The following is a 14,692-nucleotide window of genomic DNA, read 5'->3' as shown; positions in this document are numbered from 1 at the left end:
TAAATAAAAACCACAGAATGTAAGGCGAGGATGTTTTGTTGTTTTAAAAAAATCCGAATCAGTACAATTTTGGGAAAATTAGGGAGGAGAAAACATTAGGGGAAACTGCAATATTTGAGTGTTGCCAGATATGGTGTGTGTATATGTATATACATATATATATATATATATATATATATATATATATATATATGGTTTGAGATTCGCGTTCATGTGAAGGGTAGTGGAAATCCCCAGAAGAATCGATTAACTGCACACCGCCTCATTTTAACTGACGTCACAGAAAAATTCTCATGTACGCGCTTTCCGCACACACCAGGAGATATATTCAGCAGCACGAGTACAGAAGCACATTCAAGTGCTTCGACAGTCACCGATGCAGGGAAGTGGTGAGTACCGATTTCCTGCTGCGATAATGTTACCCTACACACCTTTAATCGATATGTTTTGTCGCAATCTTTGGGACACCAGGGCTTATTGTGAATGTTACCTGTTACCTGCGACACGTATGTGGAATAGGTAACGGATGTACACCAAATGCAATATGCAAACATTATATTAGTAATAGAAGTTGGAAGAGCAATGCCACAAACATGCTCACATTCGAGGTGGTCTACATCGGCTTAATACAAGACTAAGTATACGCGTGATTTAAATTATGTGTCTACAAAAGAGATTGGAATCGTGAGTGGTCCGTGCTCCGGTTTTCAGTCGCGATCGATTTGCTTGCTGTTCATCTGAAGTGGAAGCTTTCTGGAAAACTGTATGACAAAGAAACAAAATTTGGTTTTTTTCTTTCGAGGAGGTGAAAAAACGTGGTGTAAGCGCCATGATGTTCCTGGTGTTGATTGTGACAAAACTGTCTTTTTGAGATTCTCTCATTATGTACGGGTCCCCGATCAATGTAATGTGTAATAACACTCTACAGTGGACCATTACTTCTTTTGCCATATTTATATATATATATTCATTTGTCATTTATTTATTAGGTAGTACTAATTTTAAATGGCCTCAGTAGAAATATCCAGTTCTGTAGTAAATAGCATGAAAACATGAAATCCAAGTATGGATAAGAGTGTGTGCTAAATGTTGAAATGTAATCTAATCTAAACTAGGCAATGGGTACGCATAGGCTGTACTGTCAACTGCTTGTATATTTACATTGGTAGATATTATTCTGTTTCTCTCTCAGGGAGAAGAGGAAAATCAGTCGCTCGGAGCCTTAACACCTTGCAATGGGAAATCGCGCCACATGGGTCACAAACGATTCCATCATTAGACCAGTGGGATTTTACATCGTCGGATTTACCAATTTAAAGTTTGCTGATTTTTATTTTATCTTCCTTGCAGTCGTATATATTGTAACGGTTTTGTTCAACTCTATTCTCATTTCCATTATATATATAGATTATCGCCTGCACACTCCAAAGTACATTGCGGTGGCTAATCTGGCGATCGTCGACGTGATGCTGAGTACAAGCATTATGCCTAGTATGTTAAAGCTATTTCTTGCGAAAGAAAACTTTATGTCCTACAGTGTATGCTTGATACAAATGTTTTTCGCTTACACCTTTTTTACATTAGAGTCATTTTCCCTCAGTGTACTTGCCTATGACAGGTTAATTGCAATATGTTTCCCATTGAGACAAAGCTCTATCAACACAATCAACGTCATGGCTACCATTTTAGTCGCTGTTTGGTCATTTTGCATAAGTCTTTCTATGTTCCCAGTCATAATTCTCACCAGGCTGTCTTTCTGTAATTCTCTTATTGTGAAGAGTTACTTCTGTGACTATGACCCCGTGTACTCGCTGTCTTGCAATGATCACAGCTTGCAGTACGCCACTTTCTCTGCTGTGAGTTTGAGTACTGTGCTTGTGCCCTTTAGTTTAATAGTTGTGTCATACGCCTGTATTTTGACAGCCGTGTTTAGGATGAAAAGCACCGAGAGCCGGTACAAAGCACTCGCAACCTGCACAGAACATCTCATTCTAGTGGCAGTTTACTATGTGCCCATCATGGCAATGTATGGCATTGTGCTTTTCTTTACAATTTCCCAAATCGATCAAGATATCGCTACGGTGCTCGTGTCATTGGCTACATGCATGCCGCCCTGTCTGAACCCCATTGTGTATTCGCTGGCTACCAAAGAAATAAAGAACAGAATACTGGCTATGCTCGAGAAAGTCAAGGTAGGAGCGTGCTCAGGGCAGGCCTAGAGCCAAAGATTGTAGCAATTTTTTTTTTCAAATGAAAAACATCCCTTTAATTTTAGCCCTTAGTGTTTGTCCTCATTTGCCCAAGTTAATATGAAGTCCAACGTGAGGAGGTTTAATTGTATTTCCATATAATACTTTTCTACTGATGTGTTAAGATTAGTTTCCAGCTCCAGGAAGAAAATGGTAAATGCTAAGATGTCCGATTGATTATTTAAAAACTGTAAAAGAAAAAATCTAATAAAATTTTAATCAGTTTTCAAAACTCTGTCTGTTAGCAGCACCCACTGCTGAAACATTAATGTGCCTAATGCCCTAGGACATCTCGCTCAAAATAAATAAATAAAGTGACCTCCATAATGCTTGGGACAAAGACACTTTTTTCTTTGATTTGGCTCTTCAGTCTATTATTTAAGATTTGTAATCAAACAACTCAAAGATTTTATTAAAAGGTATTTTAATATGTGCATTCTGTTATTTCAGACTACAAACCCCCAAATGCCCTTACATACCAGCAGTTGTACAGCTGCAAACCTGGGATGTGCACAAAAACAAAGGTCTAGACATGTCATGAATCCCATATTGTTTTTTTTTTTTTTTTTCTCCATAGGACCATTTTAAAGAAAAAAAGTAAGAATAATTTAAGAATAGTTTTGTGAATAAAGCCCCAGAAAAGTACTGCATTAACTGCTGCGCTGTTGTGAGGTAACAATATACATATATAGAGTATAAAAGAAAGAAACGTACATTTTGCAGGTATGAACACACATACAGAGATAATAAAAATGCGCGTTTCAGTACATGTGCAGTTTGTAAACCTGAACAGGAACGTTTTCATGGGCCTTTTTCACATTTACAAATCTGGTAGTATCAATAAATCATTTCTTTTGGAAGATTTAATTTAGAAAACTAACCATCTCTCTTAGAGCTGAATTGACAATCAACACGACACCCCCCCAAAAACACATCACTTAGTCATTGGCTATGCTACTCACAAGAGGGGCTTTGGCATGTGTATGAGTGTATTTATATGTGGAGGTTGCCCTTTTTTTTTCAATTGAGCCCCTGCCCCCCAAAATGTCTGTGCACGACCCTGCCATTGTCCCTGAAAAATAAACCAACAATTTTTTTTTTTAATGTTTGATTTTTAAAGCTGTGTTTAACAAACAATTAACTATATGTTAAAAGGCCATAACAGGCTTTAAAAACAGAAGTAAACAAACAAAATCAAATGATTTTATAAATCAAAACATAGTTATTCATCTTTACAGAGTACAAATAGCATGAACACCACCACCACCCCTACCTGAGGGATACTGAAGTCAGTTTTAAAATTTTAAAAAAGTAATTTCATAATTTAGAAAAATAGTTCCTCATCTAGATTATGAACTACTGTATGCCATGAACTCCTAATGAAATAAAAACCACAGAATGTAAGGCGAGCATGTTTTGTTGTTTTTTAAAAATCCGAATCAGTACAATTTTGGGAAACTTAGGGAGGAGAAAACATTAGGGGAAACTGCAATATTTGAGTGTTGCCAGATATGGTGTGTGTTTATGTATATATATATAAATGCAGACGGGTAACAAAGAAAAAAACAATATAAAGTGTTTTAGTAAGGTGCTCGACCACCACTAGCCACCAGAACAGCTGCAATGCTGCTTGAAATAGATTCTGCAAGTCTCTGGAACTCTACTGGAGGCATGGAACACCATTCTTCCAAAATATATTCCCTCATTTGGAGTTTTGATGATCACCTGAGGATCAGCTCAGTCACCTGAGGACGAATTGCTCTTCTGTTTTTCCTTACATATATCGCACTACTGCACAAGCATGACGGTCATCAAACGTGCGCTTTCAACCAAATTTACTGATGTCCTTTGTGCAGATGTTACTTTAGTCACTGTTCCTACAGATAGGAGAGCCAGTAGGGCAGTCCATGTGACTGAAGCTCCTGCCATCCGTGCCCCAATAATGAACCCTCTTTCAAATTCACTTGCATCCATTCCCCTTGTCATCTTAGTCCAAAAGCAGAGTCAACTGGTGCCTGCTCAGCATTTTTATTTTACGTGCCACAGAAGGTGATAAGATGTTAATTGTGTAATTTTATCATGCAGGACACCATGCATTCATTATGCTTTTCTAATCATTTATTCTGGTTTTTCCTTTAATTTGTCACCTCTGTGTACGTATGTATGTGTGTGTGTGTGTGTGTGTGTGTGTGTGTGTGTGTGTGTGTATATATATATATATATATATATATATATATATATATATGCACACACATATTTGGCCTAGAAAGGGATACATGGCAATTATGCCAAATATGAAGTTTTAAAGTGTCGCAGCCGTCCTGTGGTTTGCCCATTTAACAGATACCCACCACTGCAGTCCAATTTGAAACTACGTAAACTTGTTTAATGTGTTTTCTTTTTAAGGAAAAAAAAAAAAAAAAACCACTTCACAGGGTTGTGAAAATGTCAAAATGTAATGTTGTGCTATTATTTTATAAACCATAATCAATACAACAATTTATAATTCATGGTTTATAGCTATGCCCTTATCACAATCCACAGCGTTATCGTTTTAATTTTACTTGCATAAATTAATGAAAAAGAGAAGTGGATATAGCACAGTGTGTGGCTTGACATCTGCGTTCATGTGAAGGGGAGTGGAAATCCCCAGAAGATTCGATTAACTGCACACCGCCTCATTTTAACTTACGTCACAGAAAAAATCTCATGTACGCGCTTTCCGCACACAACAGGAGATATATTCAGCAACATGAGCACAGAAGCACATTCAAGGGCTTCGACAGTCACCGATGCAGGGAAGTGGTGAGTACCGATTTCCTGCTGCGATAATGTTACCCTTCACACCTTTAATCGATATTTTTGTCGCAATCTTTGGGACACCAGGGCTTATTGTGAATGTTACCTGTTACCTGCGACACGTATGTGGAATAGGTAACGGATGTACACCAAATGCAATATGCAAACATTATATTAGTAATAGAAGTTGGAAGAGCAATGCCACAAACATGCTCACATTCGAGGTGGTCTACATCGGCTTAATACAAGACTAAGTATACGCGTGATTTAAATTATGTGTCTACAAAAGAGATTGGAATCGTAAGTGGTCCGTGCTCCGGTTTTCAGTCGCGATCGATTTGCTTGCTGTTCATCTGAAGTGGAAGCTTTCTGGAAAACTATATGACAAAAGCAAATTTTGTTCTTTGCATTCGAAGAGGTGAAAAAACGTGGTGTAAGCGCCATGATGTTCCTGGTGTTGATTGTGACAAAACTGTCTTTTTGAGATTCTCTCATTATGCACGGGTCCCTGATCAATGTAATGCGTAATAACACTCTACAGTGGACCGTTACTTATTTTGCCATATATATATATATATATATACACACACATATGTCATTTATTTATTAGGCAGTACTAATTCTAAATGGCCTCAGTAGAAATATCCAGCTCTGTAGTAAATAGCATGAAAACATGAAATCCAAGTATGGATAAGAGCGTGTGCTAAATGTTGAAATGTAATCTAATCTAAACTAGGCAATGGGTACGCATAGGCTGTTGAAATGTATGAATGCATAAATGTTGAAATGTAATCTAAACTTGGCAATGGGTACGCATAGGCTGTACTGTCAACTGCTTGTATATTTACATTGGTAGATATTATTCTGTTTCTCTCTCAGGGAGAAGAGGAAAATCAGTCGCTCGGAGCCTTAACACCTTGCAATGGGAAATCGCGCCACATGGGTCACAAACGATTCCATCATTAGACCAGTGGGATTTTACATCGTCGGATTTACCAATTTAAAGTTTGCTGATTTTTATTTTATCTTCCTTGCAGTCGTATATATTGTAACGGTTTTGTTCAACTCCATTCTCATTTCCATTATATATATAGATTATCGCCTGCACACTCCAAAGTACATTGCGGTGGCTAATCTGGCGATCGTCGACGTGATGCTGAGTACAAGCATTATGCCTAGTATGTTAAAGCTATTTCTTGCGAAAGAAAACTTTATGTCCTACAATATATGCTTGACACAAATGTTTTTCGCTTACACCTTTTTTACATTAGAGTCATTTTCCCTCAGTGTACTTGCCTATGACAGGTTAATTGCAATATGTTTCCCATTGAGACAAAGCTCTATCAACACAATCAACGTCATGGCCACTATTTTAGTCGCTGTTTGGTCATTTTGCATAAGTCTTTCTATGTTCGCAGTCATAATTCTCACCAGGCTGTCTTTCTGTAATTCTCTTATTGTGAAGAGCTACTTCTGTGACTATGCGCCCGTGTACTCGCTGTCTTGCAATGATCACAGCTTGCAGTACGCCACTTTCTCTGCTGTGAGTTTGAGTACTGTGCTTGTGCCCTTTAGTTTAATAGTTGTGTCATACGCCTGTATTTTGACAGCCGTGTTTAGGATGAAAAGCACCGAGAGCCGGTACAAAGCACTCGCAACCTGCACAGAACATCTCGTTCTAGTGACAGTTTACTATGTGCCGATCATGGCAATGTATGGCATTGTGCTTTTCTTAACAATTTCCCAAATCGATCAAGATATCGCTGGGGTGCTCGTGTCATTGGCCACATGCGTGCCGCCCTGTCTGAACTCCATTGTGTATTCGCTGGCTACCAAAGAAATCAGGAACAGAATACTGGCTATGCTGCAGAAAGTCAAGGTAGCAGTGTGGGCATAGACCCAAAGGTTGCAGTAAAATGACATTTTCAAATGAATAAAATCCATTCATTTTTAAGCCTTGGTGTTTTGCTTCAATTGAACATGTCTATGTGATGTCGCATGTCAGTGCAGTTCAATTGTATCTTCTTGGAAAAGGAGACACCCCCCAGCACAACCACAACCACAACTACAACCACAACCGTTTGAAAGTTCAAGTGTTGCATTGGCAGCTGTACCAGTTTATTTTGCTGTGGTGTTCTTGAGTAATACTGTAATACATCATTGTCACCGAGCCATTTTTCTGAATTTACCAACCTAGTTAAATAAAGTTAATTCCATTCTAGTTATTCTGAGAATAACTGGGGGGTTTACGAGAGAAAGGTGTTCATTCAGACCAATATATATAGTATATGTATATATATAGTGAGGAGGTTTAATTGTATTTCCATATAATACTTTTCTACTGATGTGTTAAGATTAGTTTCCAGCTCCAGGAAGAAAATGGTAAATTCTAAGATGTCCGATTGATTATTTAAAAACTGTAAAAGAAAAAATCTAATAAAATTTTAATCAATTTTCAAAACTTGGTCTGTTAGCAGCACCCTCTGCTGAAACATTAATGTGTCTAATGCCCTAGGACATCTCGCTCAAAATAAATAAATAAAGTGACCTCCATAATGCTTGGGACAAAGACACTTTTTTCTTTGATTTGGCTCTTCAGTCTATTATTTAAGATTTGTAATCAAACAACTCAAAGATTTTATTAAAAGGTATTTTAATATGTGCATTCTGTTATTTCAGACTACAAACCCCCAAATGCCCTTACATACCAGCAGTTGTACAGCTGCAAACCTGGGATGTGCACAAAAACAACGGTCTAGACATGTCATGAATCCCATATTGTTTTTTTTTTTTTTTTTCTCCATAGGACCATTTTAAAGAAAAAAAGTAAGAATAATTTAAGAATAGTTTTGTGAATAAAGCCCCAGAAAAGTACTGCATTAACCGCTGCGCTGTTGTGAGGTAACAATATACATATATAGAGTATAAAAGAAAGAAACGTATATTTTGCAGGTATGAACACACATACAGAGATAATAAAGATGCGCGTTTCAGCACATGTGCGGTTTGTAAAGCTGAACAGGAACGTTTTCATGGGCCTTTTTCACATTTACAAATCTGGTAGTATCAATAAATCATTTCTTTTGGAAGATTTAATTTAGAAAACTAACCATCTCTCTTAGAGCTGAATTGACAATCAACACGACACCCCCCCCCCCAAAAACACATCACTTAGTCATTGGCTATGCTACTCACAAGAGGGGCTTTGGCATGTGTACGAGTGTATTTATATGTGGAGGTTGCCCTTTTTTTTCAATTGAGCCCCTGCCCCCCAAAATGTCTGTGCACGACCCTGCCGTTGTCCCTGAAAAATAAACCAACAATTTTTTTTTTTAATGTTTGTTTTTTAAAGCTGTGTTTAACAAACAATTAACTATATGTTATATGGCCATAACAGGCTTTAAAAACAGAAGTAAACAAACAAAATCAAATGATTTTATAAATCAAAACATAGTTATTCATCTTTACAGAGTACAAATAGCATGAACACCACCACCACCACCTCTACCTGAGGGATACTGAAGTCAGTTTTAAATTTTTTTTAAAGTAATTTCATAATTTAGAAAAATAGTTCCTCATCTAGATTATGAACTACTGTATGCCATGAACTCCTAATGAAATAAAAACCACAGAATGTAAGGCGAGCATGTTTTGTTGTTTTTTAAAAATCCGAATCAGTACAATTTTGGGAAACTTAGGGAGGAGAAAACATTAGGGGAAACTGCAATATTTGAGTGTTGCCAGATATGATGTGTGTTTATGTATATATATATATAAATGCAGACGGGTAACAAAGAAAAAAACAATATAAAGTGTTTTAGTAAGGTGCTCGACCACCACTAGCCACCAGAACAGCTGCAATGCTGCTTGAAATAGATTCTGCAAGTCTCTGGAACTCTACTGGAGGCATGGAACACCATTCTTCCAAAATATATTCCCTCATTTGGAGTTTTGATGATCACCTGAAGATCAGCTCAGTCACCTGAGGACGAATTGCTCTTCTGTTTTTCCTTACATATATCGCACTACTGCACAAGCATGACGGTCATCAAACGTGCGCTTTCAACCGAATTTACTGATGTCCTTTGTGCAGATGTTACTTTAGTCACTGTTCCTACAGATAGGAGAGCCAGCAGGGCAGTCCATGTGACTGAAGCTCCTGCCATCCGTACCCCAATAACGAACCCTCATTCAAATTCACTTGCATCCATTCCCGTTGTCATCTTAGTCCAAAAGCAGAGTCAACTGGTGCCTGCTCAGCATTTTTATTTTACGTGCCACAGAAGGTGATGAGATGTTAATTGTGTAATTTTATCATGCAGGACACCATGCATTCATTATGCTTTTCTAATCATTTATTCTGGGTTTTCCTTTAATTTTCCACCTCTGTGTATGTATGTATGTGTGTGTGTGTGTGTGTATATATTATATATACACACATATATTTGGCCTAGAAAGGGATACACGACAATTATGCCAAATATGAAGTTTTAAAGTGTCGCAGCCGTCCTGTGGTTTGCCCATTTAACAGATACCCAACACTGCAGTCCAATTTGAAACTACGTAAACTTGTTTAATGTGTTTTCTTTTTAAGGAAAAAAAAAAAAAACCACTTCACAGGGTTGTGAAAATGTCAAAATGTAATGTTGTGCTATTATTTTATGGACCATAATCAATACAACAATTTATAATTCATGGTTTATAGCTATGCCCTTATCACAATCCACAGCGTTATCGTTTTAATTTTACTTGCATAAATTAATGAAAAAGAGAAGTGGATATAGCACAGTGTGTGGCTTGACATCTGCGTTCATGTGAAGGGGAGTGGAAATCCCCAGAAGATTCGATTAACTGCACACCGCCTCATTTTAACTGACGTCACAGAAAAATTCTCATGTACGCGCATTCCGCACACACCAGGAGATATATTCAGCAACATGAGCACAGAAGCACATTCAAGGGCTTCGACAGTCACCGATGCAGGGAAGTGGTGAGTACCGATTTCCTGCTGCGCCAATTCTACCCTGCACCTTTAATCGATACGTTCTGTCGCAATTCTTTCGGACGCCGGATCTGATTGTGAATGTTTCCACGCTCGTACATTCGACACGTATGTGGAATAGGTAACGGATGTACACCAAATGCAATATGCAAACATTATATTAGTAATAGAAGTTGGAAGAGCAATGCCACAAACATGCTCACATTCGAGGTGGTCTACATCGGCTTAATACTAGACTAAGTATACGCGTGATTTAAATTATGTGTCTACAAAGGGAGATTGGAATCGTGAGTGGTCCGTGCTCCGGTTTTCAGTCGCGATCGATTTGCTTGCTGTTCATCTGAAGTGGAAGCTTTCTGGAAAACTATATGACAAAAACAAATTTTGTTCTTTGCATTCGAAGAGGTGAAAAAACGAGGTGTAAGCGCCATGATGTTCCTGGTGTTGATTGTGACAAAACTGTCTTTTTGAGATGCTCTCATTATGCACGGGTCCCTGATCAATGTAATGCGGAATAACACTCTACAGTGGACCGTTACTTATTTTGCCATATATATATATATATATATATATATATATATATACACACACACATATGTCATTTATTTATTAGGCAGTACTAATTCTAAATGGCCTCAGTAGAAATATCCAGCTCTGTAGTAAATAGCATGAAAAAATGAAATCCAAGTATGGATAAGAGCGTGTGGTAAATGTTGAAATGTAATCTAAACTTGGCAATGGGTACGCATAGGCTGTACTGTCAACTGCTTGTATATTTACATTGGTAGATATTATTCTGTTTCTCTCTCAGGGAGAAGAGGAAAATCAGTCGCTCGGAGCCTTAACACCTTGCAATGGGAAATCGCGCCACATGGGTCACAAACGATTCCATCATTAGACCAGTGGGATTTTACATCGTCGGATTTACCAATTTAAAGTTTGCTGATTTTTATTTTATCTTCCTTGCAGTCGTATATATTGTAACGGTTTTGTTCAACTCCATTCTCATTTCCATTATATATATAGATTATCGCCTGCACACTCCAAAGTACATTGCGGTGGCCAATCTGGCGATCGTCGACGTGATGCTGAGTACAAGCATTATACCTAGTATGTTAAAGCTATTTCTTGCGAAAGAAAACTTTATGTCCTACAATGTATGCTTGACACAAATGTTTTTCGCTTACACCTTTTTTACATTAGAGTCATTTTCCCTCAGTGTACTTGCCTATGACAGGTTAATTGCAATATGTTTCCCATTGAGACAAAGCTCTATCAACACAATCAACGTCATGGCCACTATTTTAGTCGCTGTTTGGTCATTTTGCATAAGTCTTTCTATGTTCGCAGTCATAATTCTCACCAGGCTGTCTTTCTGTAATTCTCTTATTGTGAAGAGCTACTTCTGTGACTATGCGCCCGTGTACTCGCTGTCTTGCAATGATCACAGCTTGCAGTACGCCACTTTCTCTGCTGTGAGTTTGAGTACTGTGCTTGTGCCCTTTAGTTTAATAGTTGTGTCATACGCCTGTATTTTGACAGCCGTGTTTAGGATGAAAAGCACCGAGAGCCGGTACAAAGCACTCGCAACCTGCACAGAACATCTCGTTCTAGTGGCAGTTTTCTATGTGCCGATCATGGCAATGTATGGCATTGTGCTTTTCTTAACAATTTCCCAAATCGATCAAGATATCGCTGGGGTGCTCGTGTCATTGGCCACATGCGTGCCGCCCTGTCTGAACTCCATTGTGTATTCCCTGGCTACCAAAGAAATCAGGAACAGAATACTGGCTATGCTGCAGAAAGTCAAGGTAGCAGTGTGGGCATAGACCCAAAGGTTGCAGTAAAATGACATTTTCAAATGAATAAAATCCATTCATTTTTAAGCCTTGGTGTTTTGCTTCAATTGAACATGTCTATGTGATGTCGCATGTCAGTGCAGTTCAATTGTATCTTCTTGGAAAAGGAGACACCCCCCAGCACAACCACAACTACAACCACAACCGTTTGAAAGTTCAAGTGTTGCATTGGCAGCTGTACCAGTTTATTTTGCTGTGGTGTTCTTGAGTAATACTGTAATACATCATTGTCACCGAGCCATTTTTCTGAATTTACCAACCTAGTTAAATAAAGTTAATTCCATTCTAGTTATTCTGAGAATAACTGGGGGGTTTACGAGAGAAAGGTGTTCATTCAGACCAATATATATAGTATATGTATATATATAGTATATGTATATATGTATATATATAGTATATGTATATATATATATATATATATATATATATATATATATATATATATAGTATATGTATATATATATATATACACATAAGCAACTTTAAAACAGGTCATCAGAAACCTCTGTAAATATCTGAAATATCTTTCATTGCACAAAAAATTAGGCTATCAGCATGAACACACATGTTCAGTGTTAAATCGACTTAGATGCATATTCATGTGTACACTCTTGAAGTTGAATTAACACTCAACATTCCACTTTGTATGACACCTCCTGAAATTACATCAATTAGTCTTTGGCGATGGCACTCTCACAAGAGGAGTTTTGGTGTGTGTGTGTTTGTGTTTGTGTGTATGGGTGGGGTGGGGGGCATTTCTATACTACTGAGAGAGCACCTGCACGTGCATGCATGCACATAGGTTAGAGAATAATGTGCCAACTAAAAGCAAAATGAAAAATAATTGAATGAACTGAGTAAAATGCAAACATAAGTGCAAGACTGTTAAGTCTGTAATACTGAAGTACTGTAACTTGCGTGCTATGTTTAATATTCGTATTATATATGAGATATTGTGTAACAACGTATTTCATAAAGTTCTGTACTTCTCTTACTTGCATGCGCCCTTTTAGTGTAGTAGAAGAGTAGTTTGTGAGTGTGTGTTTGTATGTCTATGCACGCAAGAACATGCCTGTACATGCAAGAGAAAGGATGGGGGAGAGATGATGAGAGAACTGCAATTTCAGCTCACCCAGTAAAATCTGGAAAAAAAAATAAAACATGAAAGAAGCTCGGGCCACTTTATGGCAGATGGGAAGCCATTTAGACAACTATCATCTTATCTCCATCAGCACAATCCGCTTGACGCTCACCAGTCTGGCTTTTGATCCGAGCACTTAACAGAGACTGCCCTCCTGCCTGTGACGGAGGCACTTGCCACTGCAAGAGCCTCTTCCCTCTCCTCTTTCCTGATCCTCCTTGACCTGTTTGCAGTATTCGACAAAATCAACCAGAAACTACCCACTTGCACTTCGGCTGAGATGGGCACTTCTGGCACTGCCCTCTCTTGGTTTGCTTCCTATATTGCAGACAGAGCCAACCAGGTCACCTGGATGGGTTCTGTCTCTGCACCTCATCCCCTTGTCACAGGAGTCCCACAGGGATCTGTTCTGGGGCCTCTGCTGATCTCCATTTACACCAAATCTCTTGGTTCAGTCATTAATTCACATAGCTTCTCTTATCACGGTTACGCTGATGATACACAACACTTAAATTCCACTTGTATCGTTATCTTGATGTTTTACCTCGCTGTCTTGTCTCCTAATTTGATTTAACATTACTCTCTGACCTAGCCTTTGCTTACTGTTTGAAGTGGATATCATGTTTTCACAGCTATGAGTATTGTACCTTTACAATTACAAACAAAAAAACATATTTTGTCTAAACATAGTTCATTTTGACATTTGCACTTATTTTATGTTAAATTAAAATAAGGAAATCTGGGAGATACAACCCTGCCACATTTATTTTGTGATTTCAATGACACTGAAATACACTGAATGTAATGAAAAATAAAATTAACCGTATTTCAAAGAAAGTATTTATTTTTATCTGTGTTAATTTTGTTATGTTCCATATTTAACTTAAGAAGTTCTTAGAGCAGGGAAAAGGCAGAACATGGAGCAGATAAGAAATTAATGAAACTCCAAAATTACATTACATTACAGGCATTTGGCAGACGCTCTTATCCAGAGCGACGTACAAAGTGTTTAACCATAACCAGGAACAAGTATGTCGAAAACCCTAGAGAGAAATACCGTTCCACGTGCAGGGAACAACAGCATAGTTCAACTTGGACCCTGAAGGTTAAACTGATTAACACCAACACAAACGAGAACAGTAACAACGCAGTCTATGCAAAAATACAAGCAGTAGTTCGGACAAGTGCGTTAACGAAGTCACCTACGAAACAGCTACCTAGTTACAACCCTAAGCTTACAGTCAAGAGATTACAGGGAGGTAGGGAGGGATGGGGAGAGGTGCAGCCTGAAGAGGTGAGTCTGGGCAATATGGATTTAGGGAAAACAGAACTACTAGTATTCATTTTGTCATGTTCTATATTTAACTAAATATTTTTTTTTACAGCAGGGAGAAGGTATATGATATAACAGACAAAGGAAATTAATGAAACGCTGAATTGCTTGGTAAGTATGAGTAGGGTTTTAAATAAGCACTGAACTGCCACGTTTAACTGTGTAAACAAATAACCTTTCTTGGGGTATAAAGAACTCGGTATTAAAAAGTTGCAGTTTTTGGGAAAAAGACCAAACCCATCAAGTAAGCTGGCCACACCTCTGTAAAATGTATTACGAGTAAATCGGTCTGGATGAAAGGGTCTGTTA

At 38.0% G+C, this 14,692-nt stretch overlaps 3 protein-coding genes across 4 annotated transcripts; all 3 read left to right on the top strand.

Moving 5' to 3' along the window:
- Nucleotides 1-363: 363 nt before the first annotated feature.
- On the top strand, nt 364-7,641 carry LOC118235319 (olfactory receptor 52B2-like). Of its 2 annotated transcripts, XR_004766827.1 has the most exons (3): nt 364-389; nt 1,193-2,329; nt 7,358-7,641. XR_004766827.1 is itself a non-coding variant. In XM_035432533.1 (2 exons), exon 2 carries the CDS (start codon nt 1,236-1,238, stop codon nt 2,217-2,219), a length of 984 nt encoding a protein of 327 aa, XP_035288424.1. In that variant the 5' UTR covers nt 364-389; nt 1,193-1,235; the 3' UTR covers nt 2,220-2,445. The 2 variants fall into 2 exon arrangements, 1 of the variants encoding a protein (XP_035288424.1); XM_035432533.1 differs by lacking the exon at nt 7,358-7,641 and having other exon boundaries at nt 1,193-2,445.
- On the top strand, nt 4,993-7,351 carry LOC118235330 (olfactory receptor 52B2-like). Its single transcript, XM_035432544.1, has 2 exons — nt 4,993-5,054; nt 5,928-7,351. The coding sequence occupies exon 2, from the start codon at nt 5,971-5,973 to the stop codon at nt 6,943-6,945; it is 975 nt and encodes a 324-aa protein (XP_035288435.1). The 5' UTR covers nt 4,993-5,054; nt 5,928-5,970; the 3' UTR covers nt 6,946-7,351.
- Nucleotides 7,642-9,888: 2,247 nt separating the features above from the next.
- Nucleotides 9,889-12,263, top strand: LOC118235331 (olfactory receptor 52B2-like). Its single transcript, XM_035432545.1, has 2 exons — nt 9,889-10,038; nt 10,862-12,263. The coding sequence occupies exon 2, from the start codon at nt 10,905-10,907 to the stop codon at nt 11,877-11,879; it is 975 nt and encodes a 324-aa protein (XP_035288436.1). The 5' UTR covers nt 9,889-10,038; nt 10,862-10,904; the 3' UTR covers nt 11,880-12,263.
- Nucleotides 12,264-14,692: the final 2,429 nt, after the last annotated feature.

The sequence above is a fragment of the Anguilla anguilla genome, chromosome 9 (assembly GCF_013347855.1).
Source record: "Anguilla anguilla isolate fAngAng1 chromosome 9, fAngAng1.pri, whole genome shotgun sequence".
Taxonomy (NCBI): domain Eukaryota; kingdom Metazoa; phylum Chordata; class Actinopteri; order Anguilliformes; family Anguillidae; genus Anguilla; species Anguilla anguilla.
Note: the sequence above shows the minus strand (reverse complement) of the source record. Positions and strands in the feature narration are given on the sequence as shown.